Source organism: Monodon monoceros, unplaced genomic scaffold (genome assembly GCF_005190385.1).
Source record: "Monodon monoceros isolate NGI ecotype Baffin Bay Population unplaced genomic scaffold, NGI_Narwhal_1 Super_Scaffold_3, whole genome shotgun sequence".
Lineage (NCBI taxonomy): Eukaryota > Metazoa > Chordata > Mammalia > Artiodactyla > Monodontidae > Monodon > Monodon monoceros.
In genome coordinates this window covers 45,803,340-45,831,181 of record NW_021703780.1, presented here as the reverse complement: position 1 = coordinate 45,831,181, position 27,842 = coordinate 45,803,340, and the positions used below count along the sequence as shown (strand labels likewise).

At 34.4% G+C, this 27,842-nt stretch overlaps 1 protein-coding gene across 3 annotated transcripts in view; it reads right to left on the bottom strand.

Moving 5' to 3' along the window:
- The window catches only part of KHDRBS2 (KH RNA binding domain containing, signal transduction associated 2), a 730,387-nt gene that overhangs the window by 513,107 nt on the left and 189,438 nt on the right, over positions 1 to 27,842 (bottom strand). For all 3 annotated transcript variants that reach the window (XR_003796745.1, XR_003796744.1, XM_029243151.1), the window contains exon 3: positions 2,424 to 2,540. Coding sequence is in view for 1 of the 3 variants with exons in the window: in XM_029243151.1 (XP_029098984.1) it covers positions 2,424 to 2,540 (117 nt within the window). In the remaining 2 variants the exon portion in view is untranslated. The remainder of the gene's footprint in view (positions 1 to 2,423; positions 2,541 to 27,842) is intronic.

Here is a 27,842-nt window from a genome sequence, read left to right as displayed (position 1 = left end):
TGTATGATACATAGGAATGTGAAGAGCATTAATCCTAAGAGTTCTCACCACAAGGAAAAAATAATTTTTCTTTATCTCCTATTTTATATATATGATATGATGAATGCTCACTTAAATTATTGTGATCATTATTTCATGATGTATGTAAGTCAAATCATTATCCTGTACACCTTAAACTTATACAGTCCTGTATGTCAATTGTATCTCAATAAAACTGCAAGGGGAAAAAAAAGACAAGATTAGGAGATTTTAAAAAGAAGTGATACAATTAGCCAATAAATGCATGCAACAGTCAACGTTATTAATAAATTAAAATTTTAAATTTAAAAAAAGGATGGATGAGAGCAACTGATTGCAAATAACATTCTCGAAGAATTTTGCTATGAAGGTCAGCAAAGAAATTGGGTGGTAGCTAAATGGGAATAAGTATGGTTATAAACAAAAATATGGCTACAGTTGCCAGGATAGTTATAAAGACACAGATTCTCCTTCAGAGCCATCACACTTGCATTCTCTCTCATTCTGATTTTTCTTGGGTTGGTTCCTTCTCATAATCCAGTACTCTACTTAATCATCATATCAAACTACTACTCCCATCATTAACCTCTTTGCCCTTCCTCTGTTTTATTTTAATCCATAACAATTATCAATGCCTGAAAGTAGAAAATTTATTTATTCACTTATTTATTGTCTGTCTCTCCCACTGGAATGCAAACTCCAGGAGGAAATTTTTTTCTCACATTTATTACTGTGAACTAGAACTGCAATGACACATAGTGTGACACATAATGTATTATTTGTAAATAATTACAAATATTTCTGTAATTAATGCAGGAATATATGCCTGTGTCACTCTATAAATACACACAGACACATATATACACTTCCACTGCAGAATCAGATGAGTTTTACTTATTTGCTAGAAATATAAAATCACATAAAATATTCCTTTCTGTTCAGGTCACGTGGCAGAGAAGCAAAATAGTAGCACAGCAATAAAAGTTTTACCTAGGATTTATTTTTATCAAGTGTTTACTAAGGTAAATTTTTTCACACCCATGTCTGTGGTTTTATTTCAGCCATGTTGTCCTTAGCAGTTAAAGTCTTATCTACATTCTATAAAGCATATTTTATAGTGGAATACATTATTATTGATGTTGTTGCTATTAAATGTTTTCATTTTCTTTCATGTTTTAAAGGAGCAATGAAAATACTCAAAGCAGAAACAAATATGATGGATCATCCAAAAAGTAATCAATATAGAAACAGGACTTTGTAATGGGTAATATCAGTAAATTAAACCTAATGGAAACTTAATAGAACCAAATTTTTTCTTGCTTGATTTTCAAATACTTATGCTGGTACCTAACATGCTCACAGGAAAGAAAGAAACCAGTATGAACAGGAAAAAATGTCCAAATACATGGGAATGAAAAATATACACCTATTTGCTTTAAAAAAATATGGAGAGACTACACTTGACTCTGGGTATGCAAAGCTGACTAGGATATTTCTCTGGCCCATGGAAGCTAACAGTTTAATGAGAGAAACAGAAAATTTCAATAAAATATGTTTTATGGTTAAGGAAGGAGACCCTGCCTAATCTAAATCTTAAAGAATGTGTGAGGAAAAAAAAAAAAGAAAGTGTGAGAGAATAAAAGCATGAAAAATGAAGTGTCTGTTGTAAGACTTTGAGATATCTGGAGAACATATAACAAAAAAAAAATTAAAGAATATATGAAAATACAGACATACTTTTTGAATAAATCTCTATAAATAGTTATTTTAACACAGAATACTAACACAGAGAAAATTGCTATCACTTTATAAAATGGGAAAATGATGTAGTTCAGATGCAAAATAAATCACTTAAAATATCCAAGTTGATAATAGTTTTTAGCTTATTTTTCTTTGGGGATCAAGTGAGTTGTTTAATATCACTGAAGCATTTCAAAAAATAAGTGAAATTCTCTTAGATTTGCAGATAAGTGTTTGAAATTGCTTCAGGTAAGAGGATCTGAGTGAAATAGAGCAGAGAGATAAAATGAGGGAATGATATAGTGGATGGGATCCGGTGATACAGCTGAAGAAAGAACAGGGATCCAGTCAGGGAATTAAAGAAATGCGCACACACATATAGAAACATCCTATGGAGGACACAGAAAAAAATGAAAAGATTTGACAGCAACCTACACAGAGGACTAAAAAGAATAAAAGTACAGAATTACATGTTTTGGGAGAAAAAGACCAGTAATTGATTTTTTATGAAAATAGAGGAGACATCAGAAAGTGCAACAGAGTAATCCCAAAGGGTAAAATTCATGGGAAATAATTGGAGGACAGCTCATATGTGCTTGTAAATGTGACCATCCTGTTACAGGTAACTCCTTGTGTATGTTAAGTATCAAATTCAAAGTTCATACCTTTGCTTTATCTCTCATTGATCCTTTGCCCAGGATAGACATTTTAGCACCTGTTTCTTCCTGTAGCCTCTTCAAGGAGTTTCCTCTTGGTCCAAGCAATTTCCCCACAAAATTGAACTAGGAAACAAAATCAATAGAATGTCTGTTTTAAACAGAGAAAAGTAATAATTTACATCAAGCAAAACTGATGGGTTATGGGGTTTTCAATCTTTACCATGGAGAAAAGAGTTATGCCATTCACATATCCAAACACACAGACACACCACACACACACACAGAGAAAACCATCTCAGACCTCCGAGATCAGATCCACTTTTAAAAAGACACTTCTTTCCAAAGGAATGCCAAAGTCAGTAATATTTTGAACATATCATTTACTCATATAATCACATAGATAAATAAATTACTCAAGAATGAAATTAGGGAGAAGCACTAGGGTTTACAAAATTTTTAAAGGCTTTTTCTCTCCAATCAGATTATTGAAATAAAAAACAATTTTAACATGTCTATGCACATTCAAAATTGTAAAAGTAAATATTTTTAATTTTTTAAAGTAAAATTTAATATTTATGTTTGATAAGTATTGTCTATGCCTATAACATTCCATTCCAAATTTAATGATTGGAAATAAAGAGATTCAACTGTTCTTCGATCTTACCTTCTCTATGTTAAAGAGTTGTTCTAAGGATCAGCAAATAAAAGATGTGAACACATACAGAAAAGTTTAAAATGTTAGATAGAGTATATATAAAAAACCATTTGCCTAAATGGAAAGTTCTGGGAGTGCGGGGATCTATCTACTTTATTTAATAATCCTAAAATATGGTTAAAAACAAGGGAACTAAAAGCAGTTATCAGAGTATGTTGCCAGCTACTAAAGGCACAGCACCACACCAAATGACTCAGGCAATCACTCACTCATTAATTTTAAAAATACAAAAGGCTTAAAATTGCACTAAAAACTATGTTGGGCACATGAAACAGAGAAAAATAAAATTAGGTAACTGTCTTCTAAATCAGAGTTATTCTATTTTTTAAACCTGTGATCCCAGTGTAAGAAATAAACCACATTTAATGGTAAAAGATTAAATGCTTTTCCCCTAAATCCAGGATAAAGTCAAGATACCTGTTCTTACCACAGCTATTTAGTGCTGTACAGGAGTGTGGATTGCCATATCTATAGGCAAGTAAGGTAAACAGAACAATATAAAGTTCAGAAAGACCATGCTTATATGGTCAAACTGATTTTCAACAAAAGTGCCACATACATAATAAAGGCCATATATGACAAACCCACACCTGATAACATTATATTTAAAAGTGAAAAGCTGAAATCATTCCCTCTAAGATCAGGATGCCCACTCTCACCACTTTTATTCAACCTAGTTTTGGAAGTCCCAGCCACAGCAACCAGAGAAGAAAAGGAAATAGAAAGAATCCAAATTGGAAAGGAAAAAGTAAAACTGTCACTGTTTCCAGATGACATGATACTATACATAGAAAATCCTAAAGATGCCACCAGAAAACTACTAGAGCTCATCAATGAATTCTGTAAAGTTAAAGGATAACAAAATTAATATACAGAAATCTTTGCATTTCTATACACTAACAATGAAATATCAGAAAGAGAAATTAAGGGAACAATCCCATTTACCATTGCATTCTTCCTGGTTCAGTCTTGGGAGATTGTACACAACTCTGTTGTGGTTTAAGCCACTAAGTTTGTGGTAATTGTTACAGCAACAGTAGAAAACTAATATACTAAGGAAAGAAGGAACTGTCTAATGTAGAGCATAACAGCCTCTCCATAATAAGAACAGTGAAATTGCTTTGTACACCATAGCAAAAAAATAAATACAGGTGGATTATAGACTTAGGTCTGAAAGGCAAATTTTAGAATTTCCTCATAAGAGAAATTATAAGGAAATAATGTCTAAGAGTTCTAAAACAAGATGTAAAAATATGCTAAGAGTAGAATAAAAGCCTGATTAAATTAAGAATATCTGTTTATTAAAATATACCATAGGAAAGGCAAAAAATATAAGTCACAAATTTGGAGACTATTTACATTATATGTTAACAATAAATCATTAGTTTACAATCCCAAGTATAAAACTGTAAGGAAAAGACAAACAAAAGATAATAGGTATAATCATGAAGAAGGAAGAGAACGGCCAAAGAAAAAGTGAGAATATTCAACCTTATTAACAGTTAAACAAAAATCAAATTAAGACCACAGTGAGATCCCATTTCACACACACTATGGCGGTAGAAATAAGGAGTCAGAAACCAAACACTGACCAGAATGTGGAGCCACAGAGACTCATATACACTGCTTGTAGGACTGTGAGTAAGTACAACCCTGCTGGCATCGTCCTGTAAATCTGTAAATGCGTTTAACCCATGCCTCACATACCCATTCCCAGGTATATTCTCTAGAGAAATCTTAGCATGTGTACAAGAATGTTCAAAGTCTCAAGGCTTGTAGGAACAAAAATAACTGGGGAAAATCATCAATTCAGTGGTGGTGTGCCCTCACCTGGACACCACACTAACATGTGTCCACACCTCAGACATGTGCACAGGACTCCTTATGATGTGCTTCCTTTGGTGCTGGATTCTGCCAGTGACAGAAGGTTGCATGAGATTTAGAAGGTGAACATGAACTGCAGTCCATTACTCCTGGCAAATCACGGTGGTCAGACACGGCTGCTTACTGACCTCCACATGAGTCCTACTCTGTTGATACGGCAGCCCCACAGACCACTCCACAGGCCCAGTCCCAGGGCCTTGCAGGCGTGGGGCTCAGATCTTCATGTCCCCTGGTGGCAGCCTTCCTAATGTCCCTTCCCCTGTCTTCCAAGAGTCATGTCAGTCCTGAATTACACATTATAACTATTATGTAGAGAGTGGATTCTATTTTCCCATCAGAATCATGACTGATACAAATGAGTAAGTACATTGTCACATACCCATAGTGGAATATTTACAGCAGTGAACATAAATTACCCATAACTATATGAAATCTCATGAACAAGTTCTAGGAATAAAACTTTGAGTGAAAAATTCAAGCTCTAGACATATGACACTGTTTTTATAAAACTCAACAAAGTTCAATATTTTTTTAATTATGAATATATGCATGAGTAGTACATCCAATTTTTAAATAACAGGTATAATAATAAACACAAAATTCAAGATCTTAGTAACTCTGGGAATGGAATGGATAGTAGGGAATGTGATCAAAGGGAAACGAACAGGTTGTGTCAAAGCAATAGGTAATATTTTAGACTGTTACTTAGAGGTTCATGAGTGTTCATTTTATTTTTTCACACTCTACTCAAAAATTATACATATACTTTGAATCGCTTGACTATTGTATAACTTTTAAAAGAAATCAAATAGAGCAATCCAGTTGAGTAAAATTTGATTGGACTTCTAGTACTCTGTACATAACCTTCTTGTCCCTTTGCAGGTAGTAGTAAAGCTTCAAATTCAAAAATACCAAAGCACTCAAAGTGATGTCTCCATTGGGGTGCTTATGACTCTGAGAGGAAGAGGTAGCATTTCAGGCAGTCTTGGCTGGAGACAGGTTACTGACAAAATATATACATAGTCCCAACTCTCAGAAGTTTGTCCTCTGCCTTGATTATTGTGACACATTTTTCAACATCTATTTTAATACAGTAGCTTTACTTTTAACCAATGTCCAATTTGAAGCCAAATTGTGCTGAAGCTGTAAGAGAGACATCACCTTCAATTCTTTCACAAACTCTACTTTTTGGAATAGAATACAAACATCCAACAGAACGAGTATGTTGTATAATCAGAGACTTAATTTCACAAATTAACAGAAAATATGTTTCTTGATTAACATTAATTATGTAACTTTTTAAAGCAATCAGTTCTTCTTTTAATGTGCTTTTATAATTTATAAATGTGCCATCTACCATTTGCTTTTGGCAAAAAGTATTTTATTTTTTTAATCATAGTTGAAATTTCCTGAAGTGATTTCATCTCTTCCCTAATATCTGGAGTTTTTAGAGCCAACACTGGGGAATGGCTCAGAGGACTTTTTTTTTAATACACAACTATTATTTGGATCAGTAAAAATGCCCCAACATCAGTGAATATGTAGAGCACAATTCTTACGAGCGTGGTTCTGAAGCCCGATTTCGTGGGTTTGTAAATTCACTAGCTGTACCAATTTGGCTATATTGCTTACATTCCCCTAATTTTCATTTTTCTTATCTGTAAATAGAGATAATAAAAATAATAATACATGCACAATAAGAGCTCGACAAATATAGGCTGTTATTATTACATTATTATTGTTTCAGTAGATTGTAATTGTACCTGACACCTCTAGTGAAGTTTGACTTTGGTAATCCTTAATTCTTTTATTATTTTTATATTGTTAATATTTTATTTTTTGTATTTATTATGTATTATATTGTTATAACTATTGATCTCTATTACTTGCTACAATTAACCTTTTTTGAAGGTTCACCATGTACCAAGCACACTCTGCTGAGTCCCCCACGTGGATGAGCTCATAGCGCATGCGTGTGGGGTGGCAAGAAGGGGCTGCCTATACCACAACCAGGGCGCCTCCCTCCAAACTCCCACAAAGAACACTGCCAGCCCACCTCTCTCCCTCTTCCTCGCTCAAGTGGACTTGTTTACAGGAAAGCCTGGACACCATTTCTGTTCGAGATTTTAACACATCAGAAGTAATCGTGAAACTGATCACATATTTTTGAACTTGTGCTTAGGTTTTGGAAATTTATTTTTAGATTAGTTCTGAAAATATCCAGTAGAAAAGTTGTGTTCTGACAAGACATTGTCATTCCTCTGCTTTCAGTCTACGTGCAGTCCCCCTTCAAACAAAGCCAAGTGACATAATCATGACAGGTGAATGGTCAGTTCGCTGACAACGGTTGGTCCTAACCTTTTCGTTAGAGCAAATCTCTTTTGTACACAGAAAATAACTCAAGAGCTACACAACAGTGCCTTCAATATTTAGCCGCAACTTGGTAACTTGGGAATCTCTATAGAGTCTTAAGACTCAATAGAGTGAACACTCAATAGAGTGTTTTCAGTATGTTAAATATCTTCAAATAATTTCAAAGTATTTTATCCACATGTGTTTTAAGAAAATTAAATTTGTGCATGTAATATTCATTTATGATTAATGTTGAAGTCATTAAGCTGTTGCGTTGTAATAATTTTATATTCAAAAATTCTTCTGAGCATTTTAATCAGATTTTAAATTTTTTTCCAAAAGCAAAAATTTAAACTGTGTCAAGTAAAATTAATAGAAAGAACATATTTCAGTGAGTTTGTAAAGTGACAAAACATAATTTGGGGCAAAGCAAGTGTTTATCATAAAACGAGAGACACTTTAAGAAAAGTATTTTAGAAACATTTTTAACAGAGTGAATCCAAGAACATTTTAAATCAGGTGAATATAAATTTAATAATATTGGGCATACATATTTCAAAATTTACCAATTCAACCAGGATACCCTAGAATGTCTTATCTATAGACTCCCATTTGCTCTTTCCTTATTATTAATATATTTCCTCATGATTAATAATATCTGACGAATACTTGGATGAAATAAACCTGTTCACAAGTGGCATTTTTCTAGTCACCTGTTTATAAACTAACTCCAGCAACTCCATTCCTTCTCTAATAGGAGAGGTGCTGCACCTCATCTAGTTTTCCCCTTTGTGGGCACCATGTCTATACCTGCTTTGTGCCAAAGGGCAATGCTGACCATCTGGCCACTTGTGAAGAGTCTCCTGATGCCACCCCTGCTCCTTCTTCTTCTTTCATAGGACACAGCTGGACTTGAACGCCCTCACCTCCTGATCCTCAAATTCCTCTTGTCCTCATCTGTTCATACCTGAACACTATTTTTATCTCCATCCTAATCCTGATTTGGGGATGAATCCCCTTCTTAACTGGTAAGACTTCACAGAGCTTCTGTTCTGCACTTTGGGAACTCAACATTAAATCAGTGTTTACTAGTCCATCCTTGTGCTTGCTGCTGTTAAAAAAAAGTAAAGCAATTGGGGCAGACTGCACAAAGAGAGACCACAGTTGCAGATCAAAAAATAGCCTTCTTGTATAAATAGACAGGAAAAGACAACATTTCAGGTATTCACCACAACAATCAACAAAGAACATTAGTAATCAAGGGAATAGAGATTTATTCAATCATAAAAATATCAAGCTATGTCTGTAGAATTAAATAACACCATTTGGAATTTACATAGGACTCTATCAAAGAAAACTACTTTCAATTTAACAAAATAGACAATGATGAGTATTCAAGAACATAGGGAAGAAAAATAAGAATGTTTTATAGAAGTGGTGAGAGTGGGCATCCTTGTCTTGTTCCAGATTTTAGCGGAAAGGCTTTCAACTTTTCACCATTGAGTATTATATTGGCTGTGGGTTTGTCATAAATAGTTTTTACTATTTTGAGATATGTTCCCTCTATCCCCACTTCGGTAAGAGTTTTTGTCATGAATGGATGTTGAATTCTGTCAAATGGTTTTCTGCATCTATTGAGATGATCATGTGATTTTTGACTTTTCTTTTGTTAATGTGGTGTATCACATTGATTGATCTGCATATGTTGAACTGTCCTTGTGAACTTGGGATGAATAACACTTGGTCGTGGTGTATGACTTTTTTATGTGTTGTTGGATTTGGTTTGCTAATATTTTGTTGAGAATTTTTCCATCTATAGTCATCAAAGATATTGGCCTGTAATTTTCTTTTTTGGTGGTGTCTTTGTTTGTCTGGTTTTGGTATCAGCATGATGGTGGCTTCATAGAATGTCCTTGGCAGTGTTCCCTCCTGTTCAACTTTCTGGAAGAGTTTGAGAAGGATCAGTATAAGTTCTTCTTTGTATGTTTGGTATAATTCATCTGTGAAGCCGTCTGGTCTTAGACTTTTGTTTGTAGGGATTTTTAAAATTACAGATTCTATTTCAGTTCTAGTGATTGTTCTGTTCAAATTATCTATTTCTTCTTGATTCAGTTTTGTTGGGCTGTATGTTTCTGGAAACTTGTCCATTTCTTCTAGATTGTCAAATTTGTTGGCATATAATTGTTCATAGCATTCCCTTAGTTTTTTGTAATTCTGTGTTATCAGTTGTTATGTCTCCTTTTTCATTTCTTATTTTGTTTGTGTTCTCTCTCTTTTCTTCTTGGTGAGCCTGGCCAGAGTCTTGTCAATCTTATTTATCAGACAAGAAAAACAAATAAAACGTATCCAAATTGGAAGGGAAGAGGTAAAATTGTCATTATATGAAATGGTATGATACTATATATAGAAAACCATAAAGAATCCACACAAAAACTACTAGAACTGATAAACGAATTCATCAAGGTAGCAGGATACAAGGTTAATATACAGAAATCAGTTGCATTTATTTACACTTACAATGAAATATCAGAAAGGGAATGTAAAAAACAATACCTTTTAAAATTGCAACACAAAAAATAAAATAGTTAGGAATAAACCTCCCCAAGGAAGTGAAAGACTTATACACTGAGAACTAAAAAACATTAATAAAGGAAACTGAAGATGATTCAAAGAAATGAAAATATATGACATGCTCTTGGATTAGAAGAATTAATATTGTTAAAATGACCATACTACCCAAAGCTATCTACAGATTTAATATGATCCTTATCAAATTACCCATGACCTTTTTCACAAAACTAGAACAAATAATCCTAAAGTTCACATGGAACTATAAAAGACCCAGAATTGCTAAGGCAATCCTGAAGAGAAAGAACAAAGCAGGAGGCATAGCCATTACAGTCTTCAGACAATACTACAAAGCTACAGTAATCAAAACAGTGTGGTATTGGCACAGAAACAGACATACAGATCAATGGAACAGAATAGAGATCCCAGAAATAAACCCACACACCTACAGTCAATTAATCTTTGACAAAGGAGGCAAGAATATACAATGGGAAAAAGTCTCTTCAGCAAGTGGTTTTGGGAAAGTTGGACAGCTGCATGTAAATCAATGACATTAGAACATGCCCTCTCACCATACACAAAAATAAACTCAAAATGGCTTAAAGACTTAAACATAAGACATAGCACCATAAAACTCTTAGAAGAGAACACAGGCATAACATTCTCTGACATAAATAGTACAAATGGTTTCTTAGGTCAGCCTACCAAGGAAATAGAAACAAAACCAAAAATAAACTAATGGGACCTAATCAACTTACAAGATTCTGTAAAGCAAAAGAAACCATAAACAAAGTGAAAAGACAACCTAAAGAATGGGAGAAAATATTTGCAAATGATGCAACTGACAAAGGTTTAATTTCCAAAATATACAAACAGCTCATATGAGTAGACAACAAAAAAAACAAACAACCCAATCAAAAAATGGGCAGAAGACCTAAAGAGACATTTCTCCAAAGAAGAAATACAGATGTCCAATAGGCACACAAAAAGATGCTCAACATCGCTAACTGTTAGAGAAATGCAAGTCAAAACTACAATGAGGTACCACATAACACCATTCAGAATGGCCATCGTTAAAAACTCTACAAACAGCAAATGCTGGAGAGGGTGTGGAGAAAAGGTGACCCTCCTACACTGTTGGTGGGAATGTAAGTTGGTGCAGCCACTGTGGAAAACAGTATGGAGGTTCCTCAGAAAACTAAAAATAGAGTTACCATATGATCCAGCAATCTCACTCCTGTGCAAATCCAGACAAAACTATAATTCAAAAAGATACATGCACCCCTATGTTCATAGCAGCACTATTCACAATAGCCAAGACATTTGGAAACAAACTAAATGTCCATCAACAGATGAACGGATAAAGAAGATGGGGTACATATGTAAAATGGAATACTACTCAGCCATAAAAAGAAGGAAATAATGCCATTTGCAGCAGCATGGATGCAACTAGAGATTATCATACTAAGTGGAGTAAGTCAGAAAGAGAAAGACAAATACTATATGATATCACTTATATGTGGAATCTAAAATATGACACAAATGAACCTATTAATGAAACAGAATCAGAGACATAGAGAATAGACTGGTGGTTGCCAAGGGGGAGAGGGTGGGAGAGCGTAGGAGTGGGAGTTTGGGATTAGCAAATGCAAATTGGTATTATAGAATGGATAAACAATAAGGTCCTACTGTATAGCACAGGGAACTATATTCAAAATCCTGTGATAAACCAAAACGGAAAGGAATATGAAAGAGAATGTATATACATATACATTCTCTTTCATATTCAATTACTCTTGCTTGTCATAAGATCAAACAATCCCATTTCAGAAGGAAGTACTTGAATTTGAAGGAAGCATACACAGCTAGTGAAAAAGAATCCATCTATATCAACTATAAACATGTGGGTCCTTTAATATGTGTTGGTGGGGCTTACCTTGTGCTTAATCAGTATTTGTCTCAAGTTTCAAAATAATATGATGTATGTTAAAGTCACACCATAGTATACATAATGGTTTGGGTTTCATAGAAATGGCAAAAAAAAAAAAAACCTTGAGAACATGCTGATAAAAACTGAACATGAATTTTTAAAATGTAAACACACACAATTAATGTCCCATTAGTTCTGCTATAAATAATCCTTCAATATGTTTGAGCACTTGTATGTGCAAATCATAGTCTCCTTTCATAGGCAACTAAAGTACATTTGGTCATGTTTTAAATGTTTTTCATCCTGTGTGGAGTGTCTGGAAATGTCTCCTGAGCCCATCTTTCCCACATTTATACAACTCTAAGGGCACCTTCCCCAAGCTCAAGGTATTTTTATTTGAAAAGATTCATTTAAAACTCTATTATTTAGTGAAAAGTATCAACATTAAGAGCCCTAATCATAATTACTACTACGATTCAAACCCAAACCCTAATTTGTTCAGTGTGTACAACTGCCAATAAAAACTGTTTCTAGAGCACCACACAGATGAGACTGCCATAGAGTCATGATGACTAAATGTTTTCTCAGCACAGTGACACATAGGTACATAATTCTTCTTTCATCCAAATCTTTGCAAATTTAATTACTTAACAGATACTTCTTTGGCCTTTTAAATAGTCACAAAAATAACAGCTTAATACTTGCTATATTCTTATATTTCAGAATTTTAAAAACCTTTAAATAAACCACAGTGGTGCCATTGTATAGAATCCTGAAAGTGTCACATATGTCTCTTATAAACTGCATTTACATGTCCAAAATAGTGATGTTTGTTCTTTACAAGTCTTCTTCCTCTCCACACAATGTCATGATGTCAGTATATGAGCTTATGTTTGATGAGGACATAATCATTCAAGAAGAATTTATTGAACATCTACTATGTGCCAGGCACGAGGAATGGAGAAGGGCATAAAACAAAGTTCCTTGACCCTATGGAGCCTACATTCCATTCTAATTATACATTTATTTTCAACTTAAACATAGTTAAATAGCCAACTGCTTTTCAGTTTCTGGGCTGGTATCTAGTTTTTTCAAGGTTAGGCTGCCTAAAAATCACCTATTGTTTTGTTTAGTATTTTATTGTATACAACATAATTCCAACCATCCTAAAACGATATGCTTTAATTCCTAAGGTTAGATATTAATTCAGTAGCAGAGTGAAGAAAAAATTATTTTTTTTTTCATTTGCTCATTAAATACCATCACTTTGATTGACATTAGTTAAAGGATTGAGTGCTGTGAGAAGACTTCTCAGGGTTGGTGTACCCTAAAAGGAGTCCCCCTAAAATTGAGTTCCCTTACCGAGTTTGTGATTAATCTCCATCCAAAACTTTATCCCCTTGCTTGTCCCCTCTGACCTCAGTCCTGTGCTCACTGACCACTAATCATCCAGCATCAGGTGACTAAAATTGCTGTTGTATCATCATATTTCATCATTAATGTACAAACTCGGGTTGCTTCTCCAGGGCAAGATAAGCTCACAGACCCCCAGGCCACGGACCACCTGGCCAGAGAATCATATACCAGAGACATCCTGACTCTTGAAACTGAGATTAAGAAATGAAACCAATGGGACTTTGCTGGTGGGGGCACTGGTTCAAGCCCTGGCCAGGAAGATCCCATCTGCCTCGGAGCAGCTAAGCCAGTGTGCCACAACTACTGAGCCTGCACTCTAGAGTCTGCGAACCACAAATACTGGGCCCGTGTACCACAACTACTGAAACCTACGCACCTAGAGCCCATGCTCCGCAACAAAGAGAAACCACCACAATGAGAAGCCCGCGCAATACAAGAAAGAGTATCCCCCGCTCGCCACAACTAGAGAAAGCCCACGCAGAGCGACGAAAAGTCAACGCAGTCATAACTAACTAACTAACTAACTAACTAAATAATAAATAAATAAAATAAATGAAACAGAAAGGTCACAAGATGATGAGTAATCCCAGATTCTTTGTTCTTCCCCTTTAAACACCATACAGACATGATTGTTACCTTCAGTTTGACTCAGTTACCTTCAGAATTGTCCTAATTGACCAAATTGATGTCTGACAGCTCAATACATAGTAGGTACTCTATTAAATAAATTGAAGGAAGAAATGAATTGTTGAGTGAATAAGTAATAATCTAGCGAGAGAAATAATATGTCGCAAAGCAATGTAAGATTGGGCACAAATGGAATACATGAGGAAGGCACAATATCAATAGGTATAGTGTCTCCTCTGATTAAAAAATAATAATAAAATAATAAAAAAAATAATAAAATGTTTGTTTCTCTAAGTATCAATACTTTTACAACATAAGGGATAAAGCATTTGACCATACATTTGAAAAATACATGTCTAACATAATTACAATGGCATTTTTTGTTGTTTTCAGCAAAATGACTCAGTAAATGCTGGAAGGATATTTGCATGATGCCTTCTTTGTAAAATCACCTAAAGTAGTCTACAGCAGTTTTGCGATTCACTCCAACCACATAATGCCTTGGCATATTTTATGAACATAAAGCAGCCTAAATGTGAATTCCAAGTGACTGAGGTTTAGAAATTTCTGGCCATGCTTTTGAATCCAATGATGATAATACTAAAATAACATACAAGTAATGAACAATGTTATAAAAACTGTTGTTTTGAGGAGTATGTGTGTGGTTTCTTTTATCAAGTTTCTTAACATATTTATCAAAGGTTCACAGGTTTATCAGAGATTTAGAACATATTTATATTATTAAACATGTAAAGTGGTTTTGATTATTTAAATTATCAAGTTTTAAAACCCACAAATATGAGTTCATCCCTAGGTAGGTGAAGAATTTTTAACAATTTTCTCCAAAACAAAGATTAAAACTGATGATTATTTGACTTTTAAAAATAAAGTATCTTAATTTATAATTTACTCTTTATCAGAGGAAACAAAAAAAGGATCATTTCTTTGTTATCATTTATACCATAGAATTCATGACAGGAATTGAAAGGAAAGTTTACTAAATTCATGAAAGTGTGCATGAGATGTAATAATTATTCTATACCTAAGATCTAATATTCTGAAGAATATTATACCACAGAAAGTATATTTAATGTACTTTAGTTTCTACTTCTGTGGTGTTAAAAGGTTTTAAAGTGCTTTGATGCAAAATGGCAAATGACATACTTTAGAAGTGGTCAATATTTTTTGCATTTGCTACTAAAAGGGAATATTTTTATATGTCATTGTTGAGAGACTAGCTCATAGAGAAAAAGCCAGCTATATTTTTTAACCAATTTCTTCCCAAAATCTTTATCATCATATCTTACTTCTCCATAGGCAAACTGCTTTCTCAACTGACTTGCAAGAGGATGATAATCCATGTGGCAAAGTCTGTAGTAAAATTCTGCCCAGCATATCTGAACATAATTGCTTTAAATCATGAACAAATAAGCACAAGCAGTGATTCACTACAATCCAGAACAGTCTGTCCACTGTGAAGAAAGTATATCTTGGGTTTTCCTGTGTAAGGATATAGGTTTCACTATACTTTTATTTAGTATGCTATGTTTTTGTCTCTCATGTTTTAAATAAAAGGTGGATATTTTAATAAATTTGATATACTATTATTTACAGATTAACCCATTAACCATTCATGTAGAATATGACCATTAAAAAAGGATGGCTTTACTCTTCAATAAGTGGTGCTGGGAAAACTGGACAACTACATGTAAAAGAATGAACTTAAAACATTCTCTAACACCATATACAAAAATAAATTCAAAATGAATTAAAGACCTAAGTATAAGACCAGAAACCATAAAACTCCTAGAGGAAAGCATAGGCAGAACACGCTTTGACATAAATTACAGCAATATGTTTTTGGATCCATCTCCTAAAGCAAATGAAATAAAAGCAAAAATAAACAAGTGAGATCTCATTAAACTTAAAAGCTTTTGCACAGCAAAGGAAATGATAAACAAAATGAAGAGAGACAACCTACTGAACGGGAGAAAATATTTGCAAATGATATGACCAATAAGGGGTTAAATATCCAGCATATATAAACAGCTCATACAACTCAACATCAAAAAAACAAACAACCCAATTGAAAATGGACAGAAGAACTGAGTAGATATTTTTCCAAAGAGGAAATGCAGATGGCCAACAGGCACATGAGAAGATGCTTAACATCACTAATCATCAGGGAAATGCAAATCAAAACTGCAATGAGATATCACCTCACATCTGTCAGAATAGCCATCATCTTAAGGAACATAAATAACAAATGCTGGTGAAAATATGGAGAAAAGGGAACCCCTGTACACTGCTGGTGGGAATGTAAATTGGTGCAGCCACTTTGGAAAACAGTATCGAGTTTTCTCAAAAAACCTAAAAATAGAAGTACCATATGACTCAGCAATTCCACTCCTTGGTACATATTAAAAAAAAAAGAAACTAAAACACTAATTTGAAAGGATACATGCACCCCGATGTTCATAGAAGGATTATTTACAATAGCCAAGATATGGAAGCAACCTAAGTGCCCATCAACAGATGAATGGATAAAGAAGATGTGCCATATATATACATATATACATATATACATATATATATATATATATATATATATATATGCAATGGAATACTACTCAGCCATAAAAAAGAATGACATTTTGCCACTTGCAGCAACATGGATGGACTTGGAGGGTGTTATGCTAAGTGAATAAGTCAGACAGAGAAAGACAAATATTGTATGACATCACTTATATGTGGAATCTAAAAAATATGACAAACTAGTGAATATAACAAAAAAGAAGCAGGCTCACAGATATAGAGAACGAACCAGTGGTTACCAGTGGGGAGAGGGAAGGCAGGAGGGGAAATATAGGGGTAAGGGATTAAGAGGTGCAAACAACTATGTATAAAATAAGCTACAAGGATATATTGTACAACACAGGGAATATAGCCAATATTTTATAACAACTATAAATGGAATACAACCTTTAAAAATTGTCATCGCTGTATTATATACCTGTAACTTATAAAATATTGAATATCAATTATATTTCAATAAAAAATGGAAAAAATAATATAAATAAATAAGGATAAAAATTCCTAAATTGATAAGACAAAAATGCATATAATTTTACATTTTTCCTTAATTACTTTGTGTGATTATATTTTCTTATACTGTTAAGTAATGAACCCAGGCTCTGGTGGAATAATATCAAAGGACATTTCAAGGACATTTATTCTATTGGCATGAGGGTTCAAGAAAATATGGTCTTTGTAATTATGGGCATTAATTTAGAGATAGCATATAGATTTTATAGAGGTATAACTGAGCCAAAAGTCCTGTAATGTAGCATCCAAGATATTGTTTCTCTCAATCAAGTATGAGATAAACCTTAAGTAGTGACTTGATGGTTATACTTTGTTGCAATAACCTGTACTGAGATGCTGTCCATTACCTATTGTTTGGGATGTTCTGCAGTGTCCATTCAGATCCCCTTCCTCTCCTTCTCTATCCTGTGCTGTGCCCCCAAACTTCCCTGTGGAGCCAGGTGTCTCCATGCTCCTTCCCTTTGGCATCTGGTTAGATTTGGTCAATAAGAAACAACTCAAGTAACTGGAGGGTAGGACAGAGAAATTGGAGTGCTTATTTTCCTGGCTTCCTCCTTGCTGCACATTGGTTTGGCAGTGACTCTGTCCCTCTGTTATTGGACACAGCTCCTGTCTGGTGGCTCCTCTGTAGCTAAATGTCTCTTTCCTTAGCCCTTTAGTCTTTGGAGTAGCAAGGCTCCTCACTGTTACTATCCCTGGACATCTCACCATTCCTTGTTAGCTTCCCTTAACACGGACCACATTTTGTAAACAACCCCTTCAATAATCTCCTGTCAACCACCACTTCTGAGTGTGCACTTTTGAGTGTGCTTCTTTTGAGAATCTGACCAAATGTAAAGTTGATGTATTTTTCAAACCTATGCCTAAACAAGGCTTTCACTTAATAGACGACTATGTCACATTTATCCAGAGATATGCTAAGGAATAAAGCAAAATAATTGAAAAAGGAATGTGAAAGTAGAGTTCCCTAGGGCAAAAGAAGATCTTAAATGAGATAATATCCAGTTGGAGAGGTTTGGAAAAGATTCTAGAAAAAAGTAAGGCTTCACGGTTGAACAGCAGGGAGGATTAAAATGTTTTCCTAATATTGTACAATGAGCAAAAATATTTTTCTTGTATATTGAAATTGTATCTAAACAGCAAATTTAAAAATTTTGAAAAACATAAGCTATGAAAGAGAGAAATTCAAGGGAACAAAAATTTACTGAAGCTTCTTAAATGGAACTATGTAAAACTAGAACTGAGTAAGAAAGAAGAATGAAATTGGGAATGAAATTAGAGATCAAGGAAAAGAAAGACTACAAAATCAGCTAAATGTATTAAATGGTAAAGTGTTTCAACAAGTTATTCAAGCTAGAACATATTTTTATATAAATATCATCATTACTAATAATGCAAGACCATACAATCAAAGGGTTCCTTTGATTTTTCATTTATCTCTTCTTATTTGTAGCTACTGTCAGGATGTTTATTGCTAAGATTTTAGATGTTTATAAATTTTCATATACTTTTTAGGAGGAAATGAAGAAAAATAAATTTTAGATTATATATTTAAAGTTACTGGGCTTCCCTGGTGGCTCAGTGGTTGAGAATCTGCCTACCAATGCAGGGGACACAGGTTCGAGCCCTGGCCTGGGAATATCCCACATGCCGCGGAGCAGCTAGGCCCGTGAGCCACAACTACTGAGCCTGCGCGTCTGGAACCTGTGCTCCGCAACAAGAGAGGCCGCGATAGTGAGAGGCCCGCGCACCGCGATGAAGAGTGGCTCCTGCTTGCCGCAACTAGAGAAAGCCTTTGCACAGAAACGAAGACCCAACATAGCCAAAAATAAATAAACAAATAAATAAATAATAAAAATAAAGTTACTTATAATTTCTCCTTTTTTATGTAGCATCAGATATAAGTATCTAGTATAAGAAAAATGTCAAGATAAATAGAAACTGCTATTGCCATTGTTGGAAATAAATAACTCAAGAAATTAAATTTCAATGTTGCCATAAATCACAAACACCAGAGGGTATTCATCTAATAATTTAGAATGAAACAAAATAGTTCTATGGTCAATGCGAATTAATCATTTACCATTAAAACAGCTACTAAAGGAGGTGACTGAATCAAAGTCAGACTCATCTCTTAAGCGGAAGCTAATGGAATTCCAGGACTGGAGCTGGATTGCTGCCTGTCAATCTGACTTCTTCTCTAAGAAAAGTTACTAAATAAATCATGAAAGGTTATTAAAATCAATCTTCAGACAAAGAAAAGGGAAAAAATATCCCTAGTTTATTGAGGAAGTTAATATAATGTGTGTGTGTGTGTGTGTTAATAACCCAATTTACTGCACATAGAAGAAACACTACTAGGGATATTTTGCATTTTTAATTATAAGAAGTGTGTCTGTCCTGGTCTGGGTTAGAAAAAAAAAAAAAGGAAAGATAAAGAATAAACATTAAGAATTTCTGGTGAATACACTTCTCCCTCTTTACTCTATGTTGGAAACTCCTTTGGGGGGACTATTTCATATTATGTCATTATCACATCTACCTTTGCACATTTGAATTATATATACAGGGGTAAACACTTGACCTAATCCATACCAGTCATGGCCCTTTCTTGGGATTTTTTTTAGGCTGAAGTTGGGTAGGAGATCCTCTAGTGAGAGTTCTAAATATGAAACTCAGAGCTAAGAGTAGCCAAGGTAGAAGAACAGTGAACCCTCATTCTGCTTAAGTCCTGCCTACTAGTTGTTCCTGAGGCCCAGCTTGATAATTCCATGTCCTAAAATTTGAATGTTCAATCCTTCCCTCAAGTATGCAAGACACCCTCAGAATCCTCCTATTAAATCTCTTTATGATGAAGCTAGTCCAAGTTGAATTTCTGTCACTTGAGATCAAAAGAAGCCAGAAAAAATGTAGATTCCCAGTGGTAAACTATTTATTATACAGAGGCTTATATTTTGTAGGCTTGAAATGGTCTATCACCAAAGTTCTTCACACACTAGTTGTTTGCCAAATTTAACATTGCCCTATTGGAGACAATTAGGAAGATAAAAATGGATATCATCAAGAAAGATCTAGAAATAATAATGTAATCATAGACCAAATTCCATGCTAAATAGAGCTCATTCTTATTTGTCATATGTTAGAGAAGGATATAAAGCAAATATTTTGCTATTCCTTTCTTGTACTTCTCCAGTTAGTACAGATTTTTGTGTGGCCATATGGTCCCATACGGCGCAAATCTAAAGAGACTGGACAATGAGAGTTGCAAAGGATTCCTATCTACTTCTGGTATCTATTTAAATAATGCTTGGCTGAAAGAGTGGGGAGGATAATTTGTGAAAAAGAGGAGGAAAATGAAGGAGATGATTTGAGGTCTGCTCACCTTCAAGGACTGGCTTTTAGCTTTTGAAGAACAAGAGACCACATACAAAAAACAAAGAGATTTTTGGAGAATCGACATTACCCAATGATGCTGGAGAGTTCTGGTGATAAAGCTCCACCAGATGTGGTGACAGACATTTTCCCACATCTGGATGGAATAAAGCAGAGCTCCGTGATGGAGTCAGTAAGGAAAAAAAGTCATGACACTTTGCTGCATGCACCCAGGAGAGACCCCTGTGATGAGTAACATTTTCCTGGAGAAACAACAGAGAGCCAGGAGAATTTGCAGATCTGAACTCAGAGCCCAATTCTGGAAATATGAAAGATGTTTATACGAGTGTCTCCAACACATGATTAAAATGACAAGAAATAGAAGGGGTAGTATTCACTTAAAGGTTTCTCTGGAATCAAAATAATTATTCTGAGCTAATAACAAAGACTGAAAAAATGCATGAAATTATTCATGTTGCATCATTAATGACAAATGTGTTTTCTATAAATAGTATCAATGAAGCATTGTGTGGATTTATCATGATATCTCACATTTCTCAAAATATCCTTCAGCTGAGAAAAGCACTCCTATTAAATGGTTCATTAAGTTTATTTCATCCATCACAGAAACATGATTTTCATGACAAATTAAATTACAACTATTTTCCCTTTTCATTCAAGAAAGATAACTGATTCAGTGAGTTCTGAATTCTTTTATCACGTGTAAATTAACACTAGTGCTTATAAAAATCACTACAGCAAAACAGTTAACTACATACACATGAAGCTCAAACAACTAACAATAAAATGGGATCATAAAATGATCTGCATATTATGAAGTTTCTAGAAATGTAAAATTTAGGTATTACTCTATTCTTTAGGATTCTAAAGTACTCTCCAGTACCTAGCCATCCTGAATTAAAAACCTATTAGGTTTGATATATATATAGTAAGAATATTATTGTGTTTAAGAAATAGTCATGTTACTTATTTGAGACACAAAGTTTCATGAGGCTTGCTAGGGAAAACTGTGTTAGCCAGATATGATGAAGCTATGAAATAAGGCAATGAAGAATGTGGATAGGAAAAAATGGCACACATTCAGTGGATGAACAAGAGAGAACATAAAAGGCACAAGAAAGAAGGCTGAGGATCATCACAGTACTGTGGGATAGGGGTAAAAGTGGAAGAGAAGTGGTATCAAAGGGAATTGAAAAGGAATGGGGAGGAGGGGAAGAGTTATGCTAAGTAAACAAAAAGAGCTTCAAAAAGAGGGAAAGAATGGAAATACCTGCTACAGAAAATCTCAGTTCCTTTACATTTAATACATACTTAAAATTACTGAATCTATAAAAGTAAACAAACTTATGGTTACCGAAGGGGAAAGGAAGGATTGGAGGGGTAAGTTAAGAGCATGGAATATGGGATTAACAAGCATAAAATAGATAAGCAACAAGGATTTACTGTATAGCACAGGGAAATATATTCAATATCTTGTAATAACCTATAATGGAAAATAATCTGAAAAAATATATAAATATATATAACTGAATCATTTTGCTGTACACCTGAAACTAACAATACTGTAAACGAACTACACTTTGATTTTTTAAAAAAGTAAAGGATTTAATGTAATAAGTGAAATAAAATCTCATATTAAGCACAATCAAAGTGCTGTGAAGCCCACTGAACCTAGCTCTTAGGAAACTAAGGTAGATACTGAGGAATGTACTTTCAGTAGAATAATGAGAGGTAAAGGCCTTATGGCAATGAGCTGGAAATAAATAGAAAATGAGGGGTAGAGTTAGAGTTAGGGTTACCCTAAGGCTGCATGGTCATGGAATGTATTACATATTGAAAATGCATGCAAGGAGAACATTGAAAAGGAGGGTTGTGAAGGAAAAAAGAATCTATTTTAATCAAGTCTGGGTCAGAAATAAGGAAAAGAAATAAAATCTGATGATGTCTATTTTCTTGGGGAATTAGTGAAAAATGTGATCCATTAATAGTTGAAAGGAGTGGTTACAGGGCTTTTTTTTTTTTCTCTAATTTTTAAAAAATATTTTTATTTATGTATTTATTTGGCTGTGCTGGGTCTTAGTTGCGGCATGCGAACTCTTAGTTGCAGCATGTGGGATCTAGTTCCCTGACCAGGGATCGAACCCAGAACCCCCTGCATTGGGAGCGTGGAGTCCCAGCCACTGGACCACCAGGGAAGTCCCTGTTACAGGGCTTTTGAAGACTCATGATGATTTAGAATTTGCTATGGATAATTTGAAAAGATGCTAAATGGAGATAAATAGAAGAATTATCAATGCACATTAAAAACTCAACCCAATGTTTGAAAGAGTTTGGAAATTATGTCTCTAATGGTGTCTGTCAACCACATTTGCTAATTTTTAGTGATGCTTGATAGATATAGATATAAATATAGACAGATATATAGATAAAGAAGCATGAACATTAGCTTAAAATACAGATGGAACTTTGATAGGGATTGTTCAGAAAAAAAGGGCAAGAAACTAGAGAAAAGACAGCATTACTGCATATTTCAAAGTGATGGATTAATCCCAGGATTCTGACTACATAGAAAGGGATTTTGAGACATAAAAAATAGAAAGGAGTGGAGAGACTTGAAGATTTGATCTAGATGAAGAAAATATTTAATGAAGTGAAACAGTGGGAGATGTAAAGTTATAGAGAACGTGTAGGAGAAAATTGAGAAATTTGGGTTTTAGATATAAGAGATAAAGCAGAGAATTTTGAGGAGGTGGAGGCAGTGGTGGTGGCCTAATGTTGAAATCTCCTTTGATGCTCTGCTAAATACACAGTGGACAACTAGATGCAAATCCTAAACCACTAGGAAACACTCACAGCAAAACTAGGTAACAAAAATTCTCCAAGAACCACAGCACGTAAATGACTGTGACCTGTCTGGGGTCAGCATCTGTTGAGGATGAGGAAGAGAGGTGCAACCCTGAAAACAGGAGAACCCCCAATAGTCAAATGGTCAAAATACAGGTGGAAAACATGGCAGGCCAATTTGAGATCGAGTCAAAAATAAGCTTTTCCCAGTCCAATAACAGGTAGGTATAGGGCATCCACTGTAAGTTCTGAGGAGTATTTGTAGCCCCTATAACCTCTCAAAATTGACCAGTCAGGGATTCCTTTCAGGAGAGAGTATCACACCGAGGAAGAAGTACCAAGGATGGAATCAGCATTAGAACAGAAAAGTGACAGTACAAACAAAAAAAAGAAAAGTTAAAAGATAGAGAAGGAATGAAAACTAGGAAATCACAAAAGCAATATATCATATTGTTTCACCAGTTAAAAAAAACAGAATAGGGACTATGTGAATTTAGAAAACATGCATGAACCATGTCTCTCTCTAAAAGATGAGAAAAATATGGATTCACATATAAATGAGCAACAGAAAAGGATCAGAGTCAAATCTCATGCAGTTATTATGACTCAAAAAGAGAATACAGATCCATATAAGGTTCCTACAAACGATAAAAGCATGCTAAAAACATATGGCCACAAAACATATCAAAATTGTATTTTACTATTTCAAATAACCTAAAAGACCTTAATAAAATCATATTAGAGTTGACAATAAATCAGAATTAGAAAAATTCAAAAATAAGAAAAGAATAAAGAAAGAATTAGAAATAAAAGAGAAAAATTTTATATTTGGACTAATCTGGAAAAAACAAAAAGATGAATTAACACAATAGATAATGCCTTAAGAAAAATAAAAGTTAAAGATGAAACACTTAAAATAGATCACAAATAATTGAAAAATGAGATTAAATAAAACAACAGAAAGTGGTAAATATTGAAGATACATAAAGATTCAAATGGAATAATAAGGTTCCCTGAAGAAAAAAACCAAAGCAATAGAATGGAGTAAATATTAAAAATTGTAATTCTAGAAAATATTTCTAAGATAAAAGCAAGTAAAGCTACTACATATTAGAAGTGCATGCCATGTACCTGAGACTATCAACCCCAAACTATCAACATTAAAATGTCTTAATAAAATTACAGAACTTAAAAAAAAATCCTTTGGCCATCTAGTCAAGAGCAAAGTATAAGGGAAGGAAAATGAGATTATCATGAGGCTTTTCAACAGCAACACTTTATACCAGAAGACAATATAGTAACATATTTAAGACACTAAAAAAAATGAGCCAAGGATTTAATATCTAGCAAAATTTTAAGCATAAAGGCCATCATCACAGGTTATCAAAATGTAAGAACTTAACATGTAAGAACTTCCTGAAGAACCCATGCCGAAGTAATTTTGGATAACCAAAATGAAGAATGAGTCATTGATAAGAATTGGTAGTGAGTATTAAATAGATAGTTACATGTAGATCTTGATTCTCCACAAGAGTTAAGAGAGCAGAAAGTAAACTGTATAATGGCTGTATCCTCTGATGATGTAGGTATAGTACAACTATTTCAAAATATGTTGGGGTCAGGAAACAGCATATGATTTCTTATTATTTATTTGTTACTATTTGCAATAATCAAACTGGCGGGTAGTATTAGAATTGTTATCCTAAAACTATTGCATATGTCATTTGGGATAAAGCAAGTAAGTCCGTCTGGGGGTGTATTAGTCTTGCATTGCTACATAACAAACTCCCACAGAAGTATAGAGGCTTAAAACAAGCCTCTATTATCTCAGTTTCTGTGGACAGAAGTCCAGGCATGACAACCATATCCTCTGTTTAGGGGCTCATAAGACTACAATCACTTGGCCACAGCTGGGCTCTAATCTTGAAGGCTTGACTAGGGAAGGAGCCTCTTACACAGTCCCGTGGTCAGCAGCAGCAGTCAATTCTTTGCAGCTATAAAACTGGTAATTTTTTTCTTTTGCTGTCAGCCAGAAGGCAACGTCTGCTTCTAGAGGACACCTCAGTTCCTAGAAACCACCCAGGGTTCCTTGCCTCCTGGCTTCCTCAACTCGGTCACTTATTTAATCAAGCCTGTAGGAGAGTCTCTAAAGCAAGCCTGCTAAGAAGACTGCATCTTACGGTAAAAGATGCAATCACAGAAGCGAGGCCCCACCACCTTTGCTGTGTATACTGATTACAAACAAGTCTCACAGTCAAGGCAAAGAGGATGCACAGCAGAAGGCAGGGTTGCTGCGGGTCATGTTAAAATCTGTCCACCATACAGGATACTCCTGAAGAATCAAGCTTTGTGTGTGGATATTATCTTGATGTAACATAGAAGTTAAGCAAATATCCCACAGTCCTGGCTTGAGATGAGGGTATCAGTGGAAACTCATGAGATGTTCACACCAGGTAGTCTGTGCTCTGTCCAGTGTTCAGTGTTTGTCTATTCAAAAGCCCCAGAAATGAGAACCAACATATGGGTATCCCCAGCACCAAGAATGTTGTATTGTACACCATCTTCCATTAAAATAAATCAGAGCTTATTGGACAAATAGCATGTTTTGGGGTGGAAAATCAACAAGATGGGTATAGAACACTGTAATTCTTGTCATAGTAGATAATGGAGAGGTTAAGAACAGCTACTAAGGTGATGTCCAAAGAACTCAGAAAGCAACATAAAAACCAAACAAAACTCTCCCTGGTCTAAAATGGAATAATCTGAGCTTCATTGGGGTGAAAACTGTAATGTATTGAAACCCTTCAAATATATTTTAATTCAAGAGTCCATAAAGATATTTTAAAATAAATGAATTTGCTGACTTTGACAAATGATAGGGAATCAATTACTTATCTTGAAAACTGTTATAAAAATGAAAGAATGAAGCACTTATTCTGCAAAATTGTGGATAAGTAGAATCATTTATTTATAATAAAATTCCAATTAATAATAAAAAGCATTGATAGGTTTAACAAATTACCGATTTGCATCCCCCAGTGAATTAATAGATTCAGGCATTGGATACCAACAACTGCTGACATCACAAAAACAAGGAGCCATACCACCACACTGCACAGCAGGTACTGACCTGCCGAAGGGCTCACATCTGAGTCTGGTAAAATTCCTACATCTAACCATCAATGAGCAAAGTAAGGAAGCCAGAGGAATGTGTAGACTGTACCAGAAGCATGTAAGCAACAAAACTCGGCTGTGAGACAGATGAAATAGTCCTCCTCAACAATTAAATTATAAGAAAAAGACAGGGAGAAAACCTTGCCCATTAATTTGAGTGATAAAACTATAAAGAATTACAAGAAAGTAATAAGTATAAAATAAAGAAAAATTACTACAAAATTCAGAATAGTGGTTAATTTGGTGGAAGGTAGGTGATTTTGATTGGAATGTGATACATGAACAGATTCTAGCAAAATTCTATTTCTTAAGCTGAGTGGTAAGTACAAGGTTTCAGTCACAATAATTCACTGAGCAATATATTTGTTTTGTGTAGTTTTCTGTATCTACATTTTATTTAACACTTTGCAGTGATTATGTTTGTGAATGTGTATATATGAGTTCAATAAAATAGATGGGGAGCAGTTCCAGGTTTTAGGCATGAGTTCTGAGGTAGAGTAAACAGTGGTGATCAAGGAACCTGGCATCCTCCTGTTGGCTGGAGTGCCACGTGGATGGAAATGGCTCCCAGAATAGTGGAAGCCTGTGGTGGTCAGGACAGAACTCCTCTAGGGGGAAATATATGGAAGATGGTTATGTTAGGAGGTGATGAAGCGAGGTGAAGAAGTGACAGTCAATCAAAGACAACAACAAAAACAACAGCAAAACAAGACCAACCAGAAAATCCTTTTTTGAATAATTTGAGATTTGAGTGGATATCAAGAGGAACTATTTAAAGAAATATCTCCTTAACTGTATTCAAGAAATTAATCCTTGAAAAGGTTTGAGATTTAAAATTTTTTTAAACTGAAGTATAGTTAATTTACAATGCTGTATTAGTTTCTGGGGTACAGCAAAGTGATTCAATTATACACATATATGCATGTTCTTTTTCATAATCCCTTCCACCATGGCCTACTACAGGATATTGAATATAGTTCCCTGTGCTATACAGTAAGACCTTGTTGTTTATCTATTTTTCTAATTTAATTTTTTATTTTATATTGGCTTATTGTTGATTTACAATATTGTGTTAGTTTCAGGTGTACAGCAAAGTGATTCAGTTATATGTATACATATATCCATTCTTTTTCATATTCTTTCCCCATATAGGTATTACAGAATATTGAGTATAGTTCCCTGTGCTATACAGTAGCTCCTTGTCAATTATCTATTTTATATATAGTACTGTGTATATGTTAATTCCAAACTCCTAATTTATCTCTCCCCCCCTTTGGTAACCATAAGTTTCCCCTTTGGTAACCGTAAGTTTCTTTTTGAAGTCTATGAGTCTGTTTCTGTTCTGTAAATAAGTTAATTTGTATCATTTTGTTTTAGATTCCACATATAAGTGATATCATATAATATTTGTCTTTGT